The sequence below is a fragment of the Acinonyx jubatus genome, chromosome B3 (genome assembly GCF_027475565.1).
Source record: "Acinonyx jubatus isolate Ajub_Pintada_27869175 chromosome B3, VMU_Ajub_asm_v1.0, whole genome shotgun sequence".
NCBI lineage: Eukaryota > Metazoa > Chordata > Mammalia > Carnivora > Felidae > Acinonyx > Acinonyx jubatus.
Genome location: NC_069386.1, coordinates 28,128,129 through 28,146,327, shown reverse-complemented (window position 1 = coordinate 28,146,327; position 18,199 = coordinate 28,128,129). Strand labels below are relative to the sequence as shown.

The 18,199-nt window shown below is 36.8% G+C and overlaps 1 protein-coding gene across 2 annotated transcripts in view; it reads right to left on the bottom strand.

Moving 5' to 3' along the window:
- UBE2Q2 (ubiquitin conjugating enzyme E2 Q2) overlaps positions 1-18,199 on the bottom strand; it is a 66,799-nt gene that overhangs the window by 9,153 nt on the left and 39,447 nt on the right. For both annotated transcript variants that reach the window (XM_027067849.2, XM_027067847.2), the window contains 3 exons: positions 16,677-16,735; positions 2,785-2,833; positions 2,239-2,334 (listed from right to left, as the gene is read on the bottom strand). In XM_027067849.2, the coding sequence (XP_026923650.2) occupies positions 2,239-2,334; positions 2,785-2,833; positions 16,677-16,735 (204 nt within the window). The remainder of the gene's footprint in view (positions 1-2,238; positions 2,335-2,784; positions 2,834-16,676; positions 16,736-18,199) is intronic.

Below are 18,199 nucleotides of genomic sequence, written 5' to 3'. Positions count from 1 at the left end.
TAAAAATTTTTTTTTAATATTTAAAATATTTTTGAATAGTTATATGTCAAAAGAAAGAGCACAAATGATTTAAAGTCTCCCATCTCTAACCTGCCCCATCAATACTTCAATACCCCCATATCAGAAATAGTTGTTAGTACTTTCTTGATTATCCTGTAGAGTTTAAAAGCCTACAAGGTAGGGGCGCCTGGGTGGCTCAGTTGGTTAAGCGTCCAACTTTAGCTCAGGTCATGGTCTCACAGTTCGTGAGTTCGAGCCCCGCATTGGGCTCTGTGCTGACAGCCCAGAGCCTGAAGCCTGCTTTGGATTCTGTGTCTCCCTCTCTCTCTGCCTCTCCCCACTCCTGCTCTGTCAGTCTTAAAAATAAATAAAACATTTAAAAAAATTTTAAAGTGTACAAGGTAAAACTCCTATTACATCATGTAAAGTTTCCAAATTCTTAACGGATATTAATAACAAGAAAAAAATGAAGAGTGAGGTTTTATAACCATTCATTCAAAAAATTCACCTTCTAAGACATACTTTACGAGGCAAATGTGCTTAGCTGCTTGACTTAGCATTATATATAAAATGGTTATGTTATATACTTGCTAAGAAAACTATATATAATGGAAATATAAAGGTTGAAAGTGATAACATTGACACTGAGTAATTCCAAGAGAACTGTGGCACTGAACAGAGTATTGATATTACAGAATTTTAAAACTAGAAGAGACTTAAAATATTTTAGCTCAAGATACAGAAGCCCAGAAGAGGTAAGTTTACACAGTGAGTTATTAGTACAATGTTCTTTCTTTTTTTGTTTTTTAAATGTTTTATTTATTTTTGAGACAGAGTATGAGTGGGAGAGGGGCAGAGAGAGAGAGGGAGACACAGAATCTGACGCAGGCTCCAGGCTCTGAGCTGTCAGTACAGAGCCTGACATGGGGCTCGAACTCGTGAACCACGAGATCATGACCTGAGCTGAAGTCAGACACATAACTGAGCCACCCAGGCACCCCTAAAATGTTCTTTCAATTACTAAAAACGATCTAAGCCTTTTATATTTTAACATGAAAGATATGCTAATTTTTTATAAAAACATGATGAAATTTAACATCAAGTTCTACATAAAAATAAATGCCAGGAAGAAATTTAAAAGACCAGAAGAAGTAAACCAAATGTTAATAGTATTTCTAGGTTACAGATGACTTCAGTTTTTTATATTTTTTCCTATATTAAAAACCATGCACTGCGCATAAATTTTGTCAATACAAAAAATAAAATTCTAATAGCCTACTACATAATCATTCTATCGGCACATTTAATACACCTAAAATATACACACTGTTAAGAAATGCTAGTTAAATGTAGTTAAGTAATTCACTAGTGTTCAATAATTAACTTCTAGACTTTACACAAAATGATATTTTATTCCAATGCAAAGAAATAGCTGTTAAAAGAACTCAAGTAAAATGAGTTATTGTATAGTACTATCACAAATAGATGATTTTTCAAATGGCCTTCTCAATTTTTTGCTTCCTCTGTGAGTTAAGACTCTAGTGGACTCATGCTTTGATGTGCAATACATTTATAAATACATTATTTAGATTTCATACTATTTGGATAGGCATTTAACACAAGATTCACAGACCTTTAGGAACTCCAAATTTTTAAAAATGTTAGGTTAGGATAACTTCCATCACACAAATACTTTTGCAAAATATACTAACTTCAGAGTATCGTCCTTGGTCCATTTAACTGTTTCGAGAAACTACAATTAGACATGGAAAGATGTTTCGGATATAGTGAATAAAGAACACAACACAGTGGTTAAGAGTAGAGACTAACACCAGACTGTCTGCTTCCAATTTTTGTTCTGCCACCTGTCATCTTAGACAAGTTATCTAACCTCTGTGTGCTTCAGTCTCCTCATCTACAAAATGAGAATAATAATACCTACTCTTAGGTTAGTAAAAGGATTGAAAGAGGACATACAAGTAAAAAGTTTAGATCAAAGCCTAGCATATAAATGCTCACTGGAAATTAACTATTCTAACATGATCTCAAGTTGGGAAACTTCAAAGTATGTATAATTTTTTTACTAGTATTTTTTAACTTACATACCAATAATAGATTTACAATTATAGACATGTCTTTCTATAGTAAGAATAACAAAGACTAAAAGAACAACATGTCTTCTAAGGTAACAGAAAATATAGATTATAAATGATTATGTCATCGTCTTAATAAAAGTACCTTATTTGCTCCAAACTGTACTCTGGCTTTGCCTTTGACTAAGGTAGCATTGATTTGCATGATGACTGATTCTATTGAGTAGGCACTGCTCCAGCCCTACAGGAAGAAGAAAACACTTCTCTAAAACATAATGGTACTCTTGATTCCCACTTGGGAAAACTTAACAAAATGGCACATAAATAGCTCTACAACAGCAAGACAATGTTAAGAAGTCTGCATGCAAGAGAAAAAAGTTGGACCATTTCTAAAATCTCGTAAAAAAAAAAAAAACCCTATATTCTAAGTATCAAATATGAGCAAATTAGAACCTTATATACACATTGCTCTTAGAATGGCTATCCTTGCATAGATTAAACACCAAGTACAATGTCATTTTACTGATTTGCCTTAAATAGCTTTTTCATTATTAAAAGTAGGTGCTATTGAAAACAACTTTTTTTTAAGTGGGTGGTATTACATCAGAGTCTTTCCCCTCAGAATCTAATTTACATCATCAAAACACTCCATTGAGATTGAAAAATATGAGTATCATAAGAAATTAGTTACCTGTTTTGTGAGAAGTTCCATACATAGTGCTCCACCACCCAACACATACCTTAAAAAGAGAAATGGATTCTTAATCTGCTAGATCTCAGTTTCTTCTTAATTTTTAATATTTTATTTTTTTATTTACGTTGAGAGAGAAAGAGAGAGAGAATGAGAGCGAATGAGCAGGGGAGGAGCAAAGAAAGAGGGGGAGAGACAGAATCCCAAGACAGAATCCCACACTGACACACTGTCAGTGTGGAGCTCAATGTGGGGCTTGAACTCAGGAATCATGAGATCATGATCTGAGCCAAAAAAATCAAGAGTCAGACACTTAACCGACTGAGCCACCCAGGTGCCCCCCTTGTAATTCTTAAAGTACTACCACTAAGGAAGTATGCATACAACCAAAGGTTAGAAGATAACATGCAAAAATGAGAACAGGGATTAGGGTTCTAGGACAAAGGGTAGTTAAAAAATTCAAATGCCATCGCTTTATTATAGTCTTATTTTTTTTTTTTTTAAATAATGAATCTTAGAATGCTTAAAGATGCTAAGGATGTCGGTCAGAAACTAGGAACTTAGCCTAAATATTTCAGAGAATGGAAAATGCTATATTCATCTGAATATTTCTCTACCATCATGTTAGCCAATGGCACCAACTTTACCTTATCTATAATAATGAACACCCACATTTTGTGGTTTAAATTGTTTTTATCCATTCTTTTGTGAGGATCAAATGGTTCTGATCACAGAGCCCCTCTCTGGGACTCCTCAATTTCTCTTGCTAATCCTGAGAACTGTTCTCTGAACCAGACAACTTCTGGGAATTTCCTGGATCTCTCTTAGGAAATCATTATTTAGATCAACATTATTCAACCTTTTAACCCCTTCTCAAACAAAATAATTTCATTTCTACTTTGTTATTTTAAACTTCAAGATACATGAAATATCATGTCTAAAAATAAAATCAAGAGCATGATAATTATAGAAGAAGGACTGATAAATCTTGAAAACATGTAAGCTAAGACCACAGGTCTGATTAGATATAAGTGAACACTGAGTCCATTACAAACTTTTTTTGTCCCCAGGGACTTTCCCCCTTGCCTGAGATTCCTTTTGCTCCCTACTCTTCCAAATGCCGTATTTCCCCCCAATAAAACTCGTCAAGACCATTCTAGCCTGCAGATTTTGTATTCTGGCTAACGAAACACATCCTTGTGTTGACCTAACCAAATTACAGAAAAGTAAGGAATCTAAAAGCTTCTACTATAGACCATTATAATTGTTACAGTGAAATTATTCAGTAATGGAAATTATTCAATAATTCCCACTTCCTGGAGAATTTAAGCAAGTGTCTCTACCTGGCTGCACCAGACCTTGGAAACTTCCAAAGTTAAAGTTTATAGGAGGAAAAGAAAAACACTTCAAAACACTAGATTTGGGTGGAGAGTCATGGGTTTTTAAACTTCTCTGTGTATTCCCCAATGTTCCTAAAACACAGAAATCTATCTCCAATCATTTGACTCTCCCAATGGGCTCAGAGTGTCTTATGTATAGTGGTTTTAAATAAGCACTTGCTAATTGAACAGAATTAGAAGATCCATGTTTTCATTTGGATTTTGCTTTCTCCACAATTTCTCAGACTCTAGTAATCTGTTAATGAGTTAACACTATTCTTGATCCTTACACTTCAGAAATACAAAATGCACACAGGAACTCCAGGACTTATCTTAGGAAAAGGAGTTATGTAGACCAGCCTGAGTTACCAATTATCCAACTGCCACATTTCTTTTTAGCACTCCACTCTTTATTCTGAGGATGGAGAGTCTTTCAGGTGGGAAGAAGGAAAGTTTTTGTACTCACAGGCCAAAGAAAGTACGTTTTCTACAATGCTATAACTACGCAAATGTCTAGTACCCATACAAAAAGTGAGATAAGTAAATTTTTCCATAATACACACTATCAGCAGCATTTACACCTAAAAGGAGTGGCTGATAGAACTCTACTTCCATACTGAGTTATATTCATTTTATATGTTCCAAACCCTTACTGTTCTTTGCCTCCAAACAAATAGTTCCTGCTAAATATTGAGACAATTCAAGAACACTGGAAAGAAAGAAAAAAATAATAATCTACTGGTCATTTAAAGATAATATGCCACATTCACAGGCAAAGTAATATTTTCAGCTTAAAAAACTTCAGTTGTGGGTGCCTTGCTGGCTCAGTTGGTGAAGTGTGTGACTCTTGATCTCAGGGTGTGAGCTGGGCACTGGATGTAGATATTACTTAAAAATAAAATATTTAAAAAACAAGAACAACCAACCAAACAAAAACCCTTCAGTTGCCAAAGTTATAAAATAAACACTATCCTAAAGCTTAGCCTCTTCAGGCAATTTGTGATTTTTGTTTTACTAGGAGCTTCTTGCAAGAATGTTTGCTAGCTAACTTGCCCATCCACAAGCTACAATGATCACTTAAATTGCACTGATGAGGAGACAACAGAAACCATGTATCAGTACTAAAGTGTTAATACAACATGATTCTTAAATGAGCCTAAGAAAGAAATGAGAAATGTAAAATTTTTAGTTTTTAAAAAATGTTTATTTTTTGAGAGAGAGAAAGAGCACAAGCAGGGGAGGGGCAGAGAGAGAGGGAGACACAGAATCTGAAGTAGGCTCCAGGCTCTGAGCTTTTAGCGGAGAGCCCGATGCAGGGCTTAAACTCAAGAACTTTGAGATCACAACCTGAGCCGAAGTCAGATGCTTAAGTGACTGAGCTACCCAGGCCCCAGAAATGTAAAATTTTTATATTGGAGTCAAATTCTTCACAATAATCACATTTTTAAAAAAGGAAGGCTTATTAGCCCACATAAAACAGTCATGACCCTTCCCTTCCTTGAGGCAAGGAAATATTAATTATTGATTGTAAGAACAGAGGCTTTAGATAGGAATGAAAGAAAATGCTGGCACTTAAAACCAGATTATTAACATGTTTCCTCAATACAAACAGAAACAACCCATGGTCATCTAGAAGTAGTGATATTCTCTTCATGGATGACTGGGGCACAAGTAATAATTCACATTATATCAACCAATAAAGAAAGCATTTTCAGTTGCCTACAAATAGCTCTCACAATGTATTAATGAGAGAAAAACAAATAATCTTTATGATTCTCTCTCAAGTTACTACACTCTGATCTGGATTAAGCAAGAAAGATAGATACTAGTGGCTCATTAAAATAACTCATAAAAATATCAAGACAGAATTATGTATTACCCTAAATTGTCTACACCTTGCTAACCTACAGTATTTCCCTATCTGATTCATTGAGTCCCAAATATTTACTGCACACATATATGCTACACACTGAGCCAGGCAGAGTATACGTTGAAGAAAACTGACAGGACCCTGTCCTTCATGATGGGAAAGGGGACCCAGAGTTCTTTGAGAAGGAATAACCAAGGGGCTTTTTAAAAGTATGGTAGTCAGGAGCAGCATTTCTAAGAGAATGCACAAGCTGAGATTTGCAGGACTTAAAAGTGTGGGTGGGAGTAACATGCCAGGCAGATGAATGTATGTTTAAGAAAGGTTATGAGGAGGGGTGCCTGGGTGGCTCAGTTGGTTGAGCATCCACCTCTTAACTTCGGCTCAGGTCATGATCCCAAAATCGTGGGATCCAGCCCTGCACCTGCCTCCATAATGAGTGTGGAGCCTGCCTAAGATTCTAAAATATTTAAAGAAATATTAAAAACAAGAAAGGTTATGAAGAAAAAAAAAAGTGTGCTGGGTACTGGGGGCTGAAAGATATCCAGTGGGGTACCAGCTTAGACAGGGGAAGTGTGGTACAAGAGTATTAAAGAGATGGGGCACCTGGGCGGCTCAGTCGGTTAAGCATCCGACTTCGGCTCAGGTCATGATCTCACAGTCCGTGAGCTTGAGCCCTGTGTCGGGCTCTGTGCTGACAGCTCAGAGCCTGGAGCCTGTTTCAGATTCTGTGTCTCCCTCTCTCTCTGACCCTCCCCCGTTCATGCTGTCTCTCCCTGTCTCAAAAATAAATAAGTAAACTTTTTTTTTTTTAATTTTTTTTTGTTAAATTTTTTTAACAAAAAATTTTTTTAAATTTTTTAAATTTTTTTTTGTTAAATTTGTTTAACAAAAAATTTTTTTAAATAAATAAATAAAAACATACTCCTTTAAAAAATAATAATAATAAAATAAAGAGAAAGACAAGGGCAAGATCACAGGTGGCTTACGGTAAGGGTTGGGGTGCCTGGGTGGCTCAGTCAAGTTAAGAGTCGACTTCAGCTCAAGTCATGATCTTGCCTTGTGGTTTTTGAGTTTGAGCCCCGCATTGGGCTCTGTGCTGACAGCTCAGAGCCTGGAGCCTGCTTTGGATTCTGTGTCTCCCTCTCTCTCTCTGCCCCTCCCCCACTCACACTTTGTCTCTGAAAAAAGAATAAACCTTAAAAAAATTAAAAAAGAAACAAAAAGCATATGGCAAGGGCATCAACCTGTAAGAGCAAATGGAAAGATACGGAAGAGTTTAAGCAGGGGAGCAACATAATCAAACACAAATTTATAAAATATCACTTTTAAGCTTACATGAGGGAAGGAACAGAGGAGTCCAGTCAGAAATCCTCTGAAGTGATGGCAGTAGCAACAGAAATGGAGACAAGTAACTGGATCTGGGAACCCTCTGAGAAGGAGAATTATAAGACCGGATATGGGAAATGAAGGAAAGATGTTATAAAGAATAACTCCCAGTTCAATAACTGAGACATGAAAGGCTGGGAAAAGAGACTGGAAAGGAGAGGAGTTCAAGTTTTTGTGCTACAAAATTTGAGATGCCTATGTAAGAGATATTCCAGGGGCACCTGGGTGGCTCAGTCAGTTAAGCATCCGACTCTTGATTTCAGCTCAGGTCATGATCTCATGGTTCATGGATAATCTGACAGCATGGAGCCTGCTTGGGATATTCTCTCTCTCTCTCTCTCTCTCTCTCTCTCTCTCTCCCCCCCCCCCCCCCCACCGTCCCTCCTCTGCTCGTGCTCTCTCTCGCTCTCAAATAAATAAGTAAATTTTAAAAAGAGAGAAAGACATTCCAGTAGAGATGTCAAAAAACAGGTAGACACTGGGAGCAGTAAAGATATATAAAAATGCAGGATACAAAACCTGGGAGTCACTGACACAGGAGGTATTTTGAAAGCCATGGGAGCCTTTTTAATAAATAATACTAGAGTAATTGGACCATTAGGCAAAACTCTAGGACCTAAATCTCATACCTTATACAAAAACTAACTCAAAATGATTCACAAACTTATCTGTAAAATGTAAAACTATAGAACTTTGAGAAAACACAGAACAGGAGAAAATCTTCAAGATCCAGGACAAGGCAAAAGTTCTTAAAATTGATGCCAAAAGCATATAATCCCTGGAAGGAAAAACATCTATAAATTGAAACTCATCAAAACTAAAAACTTTTTGCAAGATATAAAATCAATATATCAATAACAGATTTTTTATCTGTTGCATTTCCATATGCTAGTAATGAAATAGCAGAAAGAGAAATTAAGAAAACGATCCTATTTACAATTGCATTAAAAGGAATACCTAGGAATAAATTTAATGAAGGAGGTGAAAGACCAGTACTCTAAAACCTCTAAGACACTGATGAAAGAAATAGAAGGTGACACAAATAAATGGTAAGATATACTGTGCTCATGAACTGGAAGAATACTGTTTTGGATAATAGAGGCATTTAAACAACCTACAGACTCAGTGCAATCCCTACCAAAATACCAACAATGTTTTTCAGAAAACTAGAACAAAAATCTTAAGATTTGTATGGAACCACAAAAGGCTGAATAGCCAAAGCAATCTTGAGAAAACAACAACAAACCTGGAGGTATCACAAGTTCATATTTCTTTTTTTTTTTATTTTTTTAACGTTTATTTATTTATTTTTTCAATATATGAAATTATTGTCAAATTGGTTTCCATACAACACCCAGTGCTCATCCCAAAAGGTGCCCTCCTCAATACCCATCACCCACCCTCCCCTCCCTCCCACCCCCCATCAACCCTCAGTTTGTTCTCAGTTTTTAACAGTCTCCTATGCTTTGGCTCTCTCCCACTCTAACCTTTTTTTTTTTTTCTTCCCCTCCCCCATGGGTTTCTGTTAAGTTTCTCAGGATCCACATAAGAGTGAAACCATATGGTATCTGTCTTTCTCTGTATGGCTTATTTCACACTCTCCAGTTCCATCCACGTTGCTACAAAAGGCCATATTTCATTCTTTCTCATTGCCATGTAGTATTCCATTGTGTATATAAACCACAATTTCTTTATCCATTCATCAGTTGATGGACATGTAGGCTCTTTCCCTAATTTGGCTATTGATGAGAGTGCTGCTATAAACATTGGGGTACAGGTGCCCCTATGCATCAGTACTCCTGTATCCCTTGGGTAAATTCCTAGCACTGCTATTGCTGGGTCATAGGGTAGGTCTATTTTTAATTTTCTGAGGAACCTCCACACTGCTTTCCAGAGCGGTTGCACCAATTTGCATTCCCACCAACAGTGCAAGAGGGTTCCTGTTTCTCCTCATCCTCTCCAGCATCTATAGTCTCCTGATTTGTTCATTTTGGCCACTCTGACTGGCGTGAGGTGATATCTGAGTGTGGTTTTGATTTGTATTTCCCTGATAAGGAGCGACATTGAACATCTTTTCATGTGCCTGTTGGCCATCCGGATGTCTTCTTTAGAGAAGTGTCTATTCATGTTTTCTGCCCATTTCTTCACTGGGTTATTTGTTTTTCGGGTGTGGAGTTTGGTGAGTTCTTTATAGATTTTGGATACTAGCCCTTTGTCTGATATGTCATTTGCAAATATCTTACGTTTATTTGTTTTTGAGACAGAGAGAGACCGAGCATGAACAGGGGTGGGTCAGAGAGAGAGGGAGACACAGAATCTGAAACAGGCTCCAGGTTCTGAGCAGTCAGCACAGAGCCCGACGCGGGGCTCAAACTCACGGACAGTGAGATCATGACCTGAGCCAAAGTCGGATGCTTAACCAACTGAGCCACCCAGGCACCCCACAAGTTCTTATTTCAAACTATATTACAAAGCTATAGTAATCAAAACAGTATGGTACTGGCACAAAAAGAGACACATAGATCAATGGAACAAAATAGAGCCCAGAAGTAAATGGTCAATTAATCTAGGACAAAAAAAGACAAAAATATACAATAGGGAAAAAGACCATTTCTTCAATAGCATTGGGAGAACTGGACAGCTACATGCAAAAGAATGAAACTGGACCATTCTCTTACATCACACAAAAATAAACTCAAAATGGATTAAAGACCTAACTGTTAAGATTTGAAACCATAAAACTCCTAGAAGAAAACATAGGGAGTAAACCCTTATAAATCAGTCTTAGCAATATTTTTCTGGATAGGTCTCTCCAGGCAAAGGAAACAAAAGCAAAAATAAACAATTAGGACTACATCAAACCAAAAAGTTTTTGCACATTAAAAGAAACCATCAAAAAAACAAAACAAAAAACAAGGCAACCTACTCGATGGGAAAAGCTATTCACAAATGGTATATCCAATAAGGGGTTAATATCCAAAGTGTGTAAAGAACTCCTACAACTCAACACCAGAAAAATTATAATCCAATTTAAAAATGGAAAACCTGAATAGATATTTTTCCAAAGAATACCTACAGATGGCTAACCAACATATGAAGAGGCTCACTAATCATCAGGAAAATGCAAATCTAAACTACACAATAATATCCACTCACACCAGTCAGAATGACCAGTATCAAAAAGACAAGAAGCATAAGTGTTGCCCAGGATGTAGAGAAAGGGAACCCTCATGCGCTGTTGGTAGGAATGGAAATTGGTGTACCCACTGTGGAAGAGAGTATGGAGGTTCCTCAAAAGAAATGTACTAAAAAGAAAAGTACATACAATCTAGTAATTCCACTTCTGGGTATTTACCCAAAGAAAATGAAAACATTAATTTGAAAAGGTAGGTTTACTGCAGTATTATTTACAATAGCTAAAATATGGACACAATCCAAGTGTCTATTGATAGATGAATGGATAAAGAAGTGATGTGCACACACACACACACACACACGCACACACACACACAGAGGAATATTACTCAGCCTTAAAAAGGAATGAGACCTTGCCATGTGTGACACATGGATAGATCTAGGGTATAATGCTAAGTGAATGAAAGAAGTCAGACAGGGAAAGACAAATACCATATGATTTCACTTGTATGTGGAATCTAAAAAATAAAACAAATGAACAAATAGCAAAAACAATACAGACAACAGACTTGTAGTTGCCAGGCCAGGGGGTAGGAGGAAGGTGGCATGGGGAGTGGGGGAGAATAGGTGAAGAGGATTAAGAGGTACAAACTTCCAGTTATAAAAGAAATAAATTATGGAGATAAAAAGGTCAGCACAAGAATATAGTTAATAATATTGTAATAACTTTGTATGGTGACAAATGGTAACTATACTTATCACAGTATGCATTTCATAATGCTTAAAATTGGCAAATCACTAGGTTGTACACCCAAAAGTAATGATAGTATATATCAACTATACTTCAATTTAAATAAGTAAACTAAAAATTGCTCCACAAGTAATTCTATTAAGAGGATAAAATGAAGGTACATACTGGAAGAAATTAAAAACCACATATCCAACAAAGGACTACTATGTAGTTCATATTAAATATTTTTTAATAAATATTCAACAATAAAATAAAAAACAATCCAATTAAAGAACTGGCAAGCAACATGGACAGATATTTCAGGGAAGAGAATATGAAATTGCCAAATAAGCACATAGAAAATATTAGATATTAGAAAATACACATTAAGGAAACAATTTTTTTAATGTTTATTTATTTTTGAGAGAGACAGAGACAGAGTGTGAGCAGGGGGTGGGGGGCAGAGAGAGGGAGACACAGAATCTGAAGCAGGTTCTAGGCTCTGAGCTGCCAGCACAGAGCCTGACGCAGGGCTTGAACTCACAAACCATGAGATCATGATGTGAGCCAAAGTCAGACATTCAACCGACTGAGCAACCCAGGTGCCCCAAAGAAACACAAATTAAAACCACACTGAGGTATCACTATCTCTCAGAATGGCTAAAATAAAAACAAGTGGGAACACCAAACGCTGGCAAGGATGTGGAGAGACTAGATCACTCACACATTCCTGGTAAGGATATAAAGTGGTATAGTCACTATGGTAAAGTTTGTCAATTTCTTTAAAAATTCAATATGCTGCAATAACTATATGACCCAGCCATTCTACTCCTGGACATGTATCCCAGAGAAAGCAAAACACATTCATACAAAAACATGTATACAAGAACTCATATAAGCTTTATTTGCATCAGCCCAACACTAGAATCAAGCTAGAAATCCTTCAAGTAGTAGCTGATTAAACAAAATGTGGTACATGGTACACCATGGAATACTTCCTAGCAATAAAAACGAACTAGTCAAACACGTAGATGAACCTCCAGGGAAATCAGGACAAATAAAAAAACTAATTGCTAGAAATTACAATCCCAAAATGTATGATTCCATTTATGTAACTTTTTTTCTGAAATGACAAAATATGAAAAATGCAGGATTAGTGGTTGTCAGAAGTTGGAAAAGTGGGTAATAAGAGGGAGATGGGTGTGGTTTAAAAATACAAGAAGGAGGATTCTTGTGTATTTGGAACTTCAGTATCTTCACTGTGGTGGTGGAGACACAAACATACACAGGTGATCAAGTTGTGTAGAACTTAATACATACATACATACAAATGAGTTATAAGAGAAACTGGGAAAATCTGAGTAAGTTCTATGGATTGTATCACAGTCTTATTGTGATATTACACTACAGTTTTGTGAAACATTACCCTGGCAAGGTGTACAGGAATCTTTATTATTTCTTATAGCTGCATGTGAGTATACAATGATCTCAAAATTTTCAAAAAGCCACAGGAATAGGAGGAAATGAGAAAAGAGAAAGGACCCATACCAAATTCTGAAGAACTCCAACATGCAGAAGTCAGGTGAACAAGGAGTGGCCAGCTAGAGACTGAGAGGAGGCAGTCAGAAGCCAAGAGAAAAAGGTTTTCAGTGTTGTTGAGAAATCAGATAATCAAATATGATAAAGCCTGAAAAAGGACCCCTGGATTTACCAACATGGAAATCCCTGTTGGCAACAGAGTTTGGGAGGAATGTTAAGAGCCAATACCAGACTACAGGGGCTGAAGAGTGACAAGGAAGTGAAAAGTGTGATTATGTACACATTGCTGTGGGAGTGTAAGTGGTACAGCTGCTTTGGAAAACAGTCTGGCATTTCATTAAGAAGTTCAACAGTTACTAGAGGACCTAGTAATTCCACACATGTATGAAAGAAATAAGAATATACATGCAGACATTTATGTGAATGTTCATAGTAGCATTATTCATGATAGTCAAGGTATCACAAATGTACGGGGCTCCTGGGTAGCTCAGTCAGTTGAGTGTCTGACTCTTGATTTCAGCTTGGTCATGGTCTCGCAGTTGGTGGGTTTGAGCTCCACATCAGGTTCTGCACTGGTGGTGCAGGGCCTGCTTGGGATTCTCTCTCCCTCCCCTGCCACCGCCCCCCCAATTTCTATCTCTGCCCCTCCCCCACTCTTGCTCTTAAATAAACAAACTTTAAAGAGAAAAAAAAAAAGAAATGTCCACGGATAAATAAAATGTGGTATAGCCATATATTATTCGTCCATAAGATGGAGTATTAAAATATGCTACAATATAGATGAACTTTAAAAACATTTTGCTAACTGAAAGAAGCCAGCCACAGAAGGCCGCATTTTGTAGGATTCCATTTACATGAAATGTGCAAAACAGGAAATCTTTCAAGACAGAAAGGAGATGAGTGGTTGCCAGTGGGTGGGGAGTTGGTGGGGGTGGGGGGGGGGATGAGGAATGGTTGCTAACAGGTACAGGGTTTCTTTTGGAGAATGATGAAAATGTTCTGAAATTAGAGGTAATAGTTATACAACTTCTATGAATTTACTAAAAACCACTGAATTGTACATTTTAAAAGGGTGAGTTTTATCATATGTGAACTGTATCACAATAAAGGTGTTACTTAACAAAATGGCTATCATAAGAAACAGGAATAGAGTTAACAGCTAGAAGATGACGGAGGATATAAAATATATGGAACTGCTCAATAATCTGATCAGACTCACAGTGCTTCAGCCTGATTGTGAGATTGCAAAATTCTGCATTTTATCAGTCCTTCACATTTTGTAGTTCTTCCCAAGTCAGCCAGTAAATCTTCCCCATCACTTAACAGTTGACTATGAAGACCAAAGTCACTGATTTTGTTTCAAATCAGCGTTCACCTTACATTCACCTTTCCATTCCCACTGTACCATTTTAGGTTGTCCTCACTTCACTCTAAGGGCCATCAGCTCTTAATTAGCCTTGCATTCTTCTAGGCTTTGGGAACACAATCTGTCTTCTTCCACTGTTACCATATTTCTTTCTAAAACATTCTCTTTCCTGTATTTTCCTGTTCCTGATCCAGCTACTGAGAGATAAATTCAGTATCCATGGGTAACAGTTTCCTTACCAGGAAAAAAAAAGAAGATGAAAACAAACACAACAAAAAATCCTCTCACCACTCCATAATCCTAAATTACAAGATATTCTGTCAGCACAATTTCATACAACTCTTCTGTATGAATTCTACCTACCTTGTTTTTGTAGCTCAAACTCATCTGGTATGCTATAAATATATCATGCCCTTTCTTAGATATGTGATTGTATTTACTTTTTACCTATGTAGGTAATTTTCCTTCAACCTCCACCAGTAGACCAAACTGAACTCACTCATATATCAATGCCCACCCAAGAACCCACTTACTTGACAGTCTTCCCAGATCACTACTACTGGAAGCAATTCCCTTTTCCTTTAACCTCAGAGAACTCAAGTCCACACTTCACATTTGCCAATCAATGAAGTACTTAATATTTTTAATCTCCTTTTATACTGCTGGCTTTTTTTTTTTTTTTTTGAGTGAAAGAGCGTGAGCAGGGGAGGGGCAGGGGGAGAGAGAGAGAGAGAGAGAGAGAGAGAATATCAAAGCAGGCTCCAGGCTTTGAGCTGTCAGCACAGAGCCCAACATGGGGCTCGAACTCACAAACTGGGAGATAATGACTTAAGCCAAAGTCAGACACTTAATCAACTGAGCCACCCAGGCACCCCTATACTGTTGGCTTTTGTATAATGAAAAAACATTTTATTAGAAGATTTGTTTGGATAAGTAACAAGCTGACTTATTCAAATTTATTCATTTGTATAATGGTAAATAATACCATTGTAGCAAAAAGCAATGAAGAGAAACTATATCACAGATTTTTAAATTGAAAAGTATTATTTAACTTCACGTGTTTGTCTCCACAACTTGGTGGTAAACTACTTAAAATCATAAGTTCTTAAAACTCTTAGAATTTCCCACAACAAACTGTGAAAACTCTGCTGGTCAAGGTTATAGCAGATTTCAAAATGATCTGACAAGAATATTTTTATACACTTATCTTGAATTTATAAAATTTTTCTAAATCTTTTCCTTAATCATTTGTAGCCATCCTTCCACATTTTTTAATCTAAATGAAACTATTACTATATCAACAGTAGCAACGATCAAAGTAAGGACTGGATATTTTTAGATCTTTTAAAAAAAAATTTTTTTTTTTTACATTTAATTTTGAGACACAGAGAGAGAGAGAGAGAGAGAGAGAGAGCGAGCGCGCGTGAGCGGGGGAGGGGCAGAGAGAGAGAGGGAGACACAGAATCAGAAACAGGCTCCAGGCTCCAAGCTATCAGCACAGAGCCCGACGCAGGACTCGAACCACGAACTGTGAGATCATGACCTGAGCCAAAGTCAGACACTTAACCGACTGAGCCACCCAGGCGCCCCTTTTTAGATCTTAATCAGCATAATATGCATTACCTCACAAGGTTGAATTAGTCAACTGAGCATTTCATAATTCCCAAATTAGTATATATATTTTTAAGTTTATTTACTTATTTTGAGAAAGAGAGTGTGCAGGGGAGAGGCAGAGAGAGAATCCCAAGCAGGCCCCACACTGTCAGTTTGGAGCTCAGTGCAGAGCTCAAACTCAGGAACCGTGAGATCATGACCTGAGCCAAAGTCAAGAGTCAGATACTCAACCAACCAAGCCACCCAGGCTCCCCTCAAATTAGTATTAATTGCTTCTAATTTAACGATCTATAGAACATTTCATAACCAGCCTAGGTACCAATTCTCATCTTTTCCCATTCTTTATATGACTTCTAATCACAAAAAAGGAATACAAGCTTCGATAAAAATGAATGACAATTAGATTCTACCAAACTGAAACCACCACCTTTAGAAGGAATCAGATGGCCAGTTCTATAGGCCCAGGAGATTTTCTGTGATTATTCCTGGGAATATAGGCTTGTGGGAATCATTCTCTAATCTTAACTTTCTCTAAATCCTCAATCACAATTTATATTTGAAAAACACTTGTTTTTTTTTTTTATCGTGAAATGTATACAAATAGGGGACATTAAAAACTCTTACTTATAAACAACATGATGGTTTATAACCAATGGTTCTCAAATGATGGTTTCCAGACTAGCAACAACGCTTCACTTGAGACCATCTTAGAAGTGCAGAAATGCGAATTATCAGCCTTTCCCCACCCCCAGACCTAGTGAATCAGAAAACTTGGGGTATATATACCCTAGCATTCTGGGCCTCCTACCATTTAACTATCTCTCCAAATAATTCTAATGCACACTGTCAAAGAAAATAATTACTTAAACTTACCCTCCTGAGAGAACAGGTAACACCACTCGAACAAATGGAGGATCAAATGGAAAATTATCCTAAAAAGCAAACAATCAAGTTTAATTAGTTTTAAGAATATCCTTAATACTCTATTTATTTTGAAGATTTTTATATAGTCTATAAAGAATGTGTATATTTATTATCTGATGAGGGTCATAAAAGTACCAAAAATAAAAAGAAATAAAAACCAAAGGAAATAAAAATGATCAGGCCCAAACAGGACAGTGTTTTGGTAAAGTTATGAAAATTATGAAGGGGTTCCACTTCCAAAAGAATTATATAAAAGGAATCGTTCCAATAATGATAGACTAGGTAACTTTACATCAATCCTCTGGCTGAGAACTAGAAGAGGTAGACAAAATGTAACCACTACAGAGCTAAGATCAAAAAGAAAAAGGGAACCTCAGAGTGGGGCCCTTCTCCCTGCCTTGAGTTTTCTTTCAATTACAGAAAAGGAAGATGAGAGATCAAAAGCTCAGCAGAACTTAAGACTCGCAGGGCTAGAGAGATAAAAATTGGGAGCTGGGGTCCAAGGAGAGGCCTAGACAAGTCTCCCACACTTTAGGCTGGGACCTGAAGAACAAATGACACATTGCCCTAACTGACAAGGAATGAAGTCCAGTTTTGTGTCACCTCAATCCCTGACAGGATTCTGTGATCCTGGGTTGCCAGTGTCCAAGCCTGATAGGAGTAAATGTGAACCCTCTTTGAAGAAGAATATCATCCAAGGCTTCAAATTAGTAAATTTTTCATATATAATGTTTGTTACTAAAAATAGCCAGTTACACAAGACTTAAAAACAAACATGTCCAGAAAATGAGAGGCAAATGACACAAAAACCACAAGAGATCAAGATAACAGAGTAACAAACATAGATTTTAAAATAACCATGTTGAATACATGCAAGGAAAGAAAATACACTATTGAAAACCCTGGCAAAGTACTAAAATTATAAAATGAGCCATAGAGAAATTCTGAAACTTAGAAATACAATAACTGAAATCAATAACTTAAAAGATGAATTTAACCACAGTAGAGACTTGGTGAAACTGAAATTCAGTGTACAGGAAAATAGGCCAGAAAACATCCAGAATGAAGCCAAGAGAGAGAATATGTAGAAAATGCAGAAAATAACAAGACACAGGGGAATGTATTGAAAGGCTTATCATATATGTGGAGTCCTAGAAGGAGACAAAAGAATGGGACAGAAGCAATATTTGGAGAGAATGTCTGAGAATTTTCCAATATTGACTGAAGACTTCACAAGATTGAAGCACTATGACTATTTCAAGAAAAACAATGAAAACCCCAATGAGGGAATGATATATCTTTGAGCTGCTGAAAGTAATTTCCAACCTAAAAATCTATACCCAATACAAATACTTTCCAAAAATTAATTCACACTAAAGTTATTTTCCTGTCAGCAGACACAAGGAAATGTTAAAGGATATTCTTCAGGCAGGAGAAGCATGATCCTAGATGGAAATGTGGAGACTAAAGAC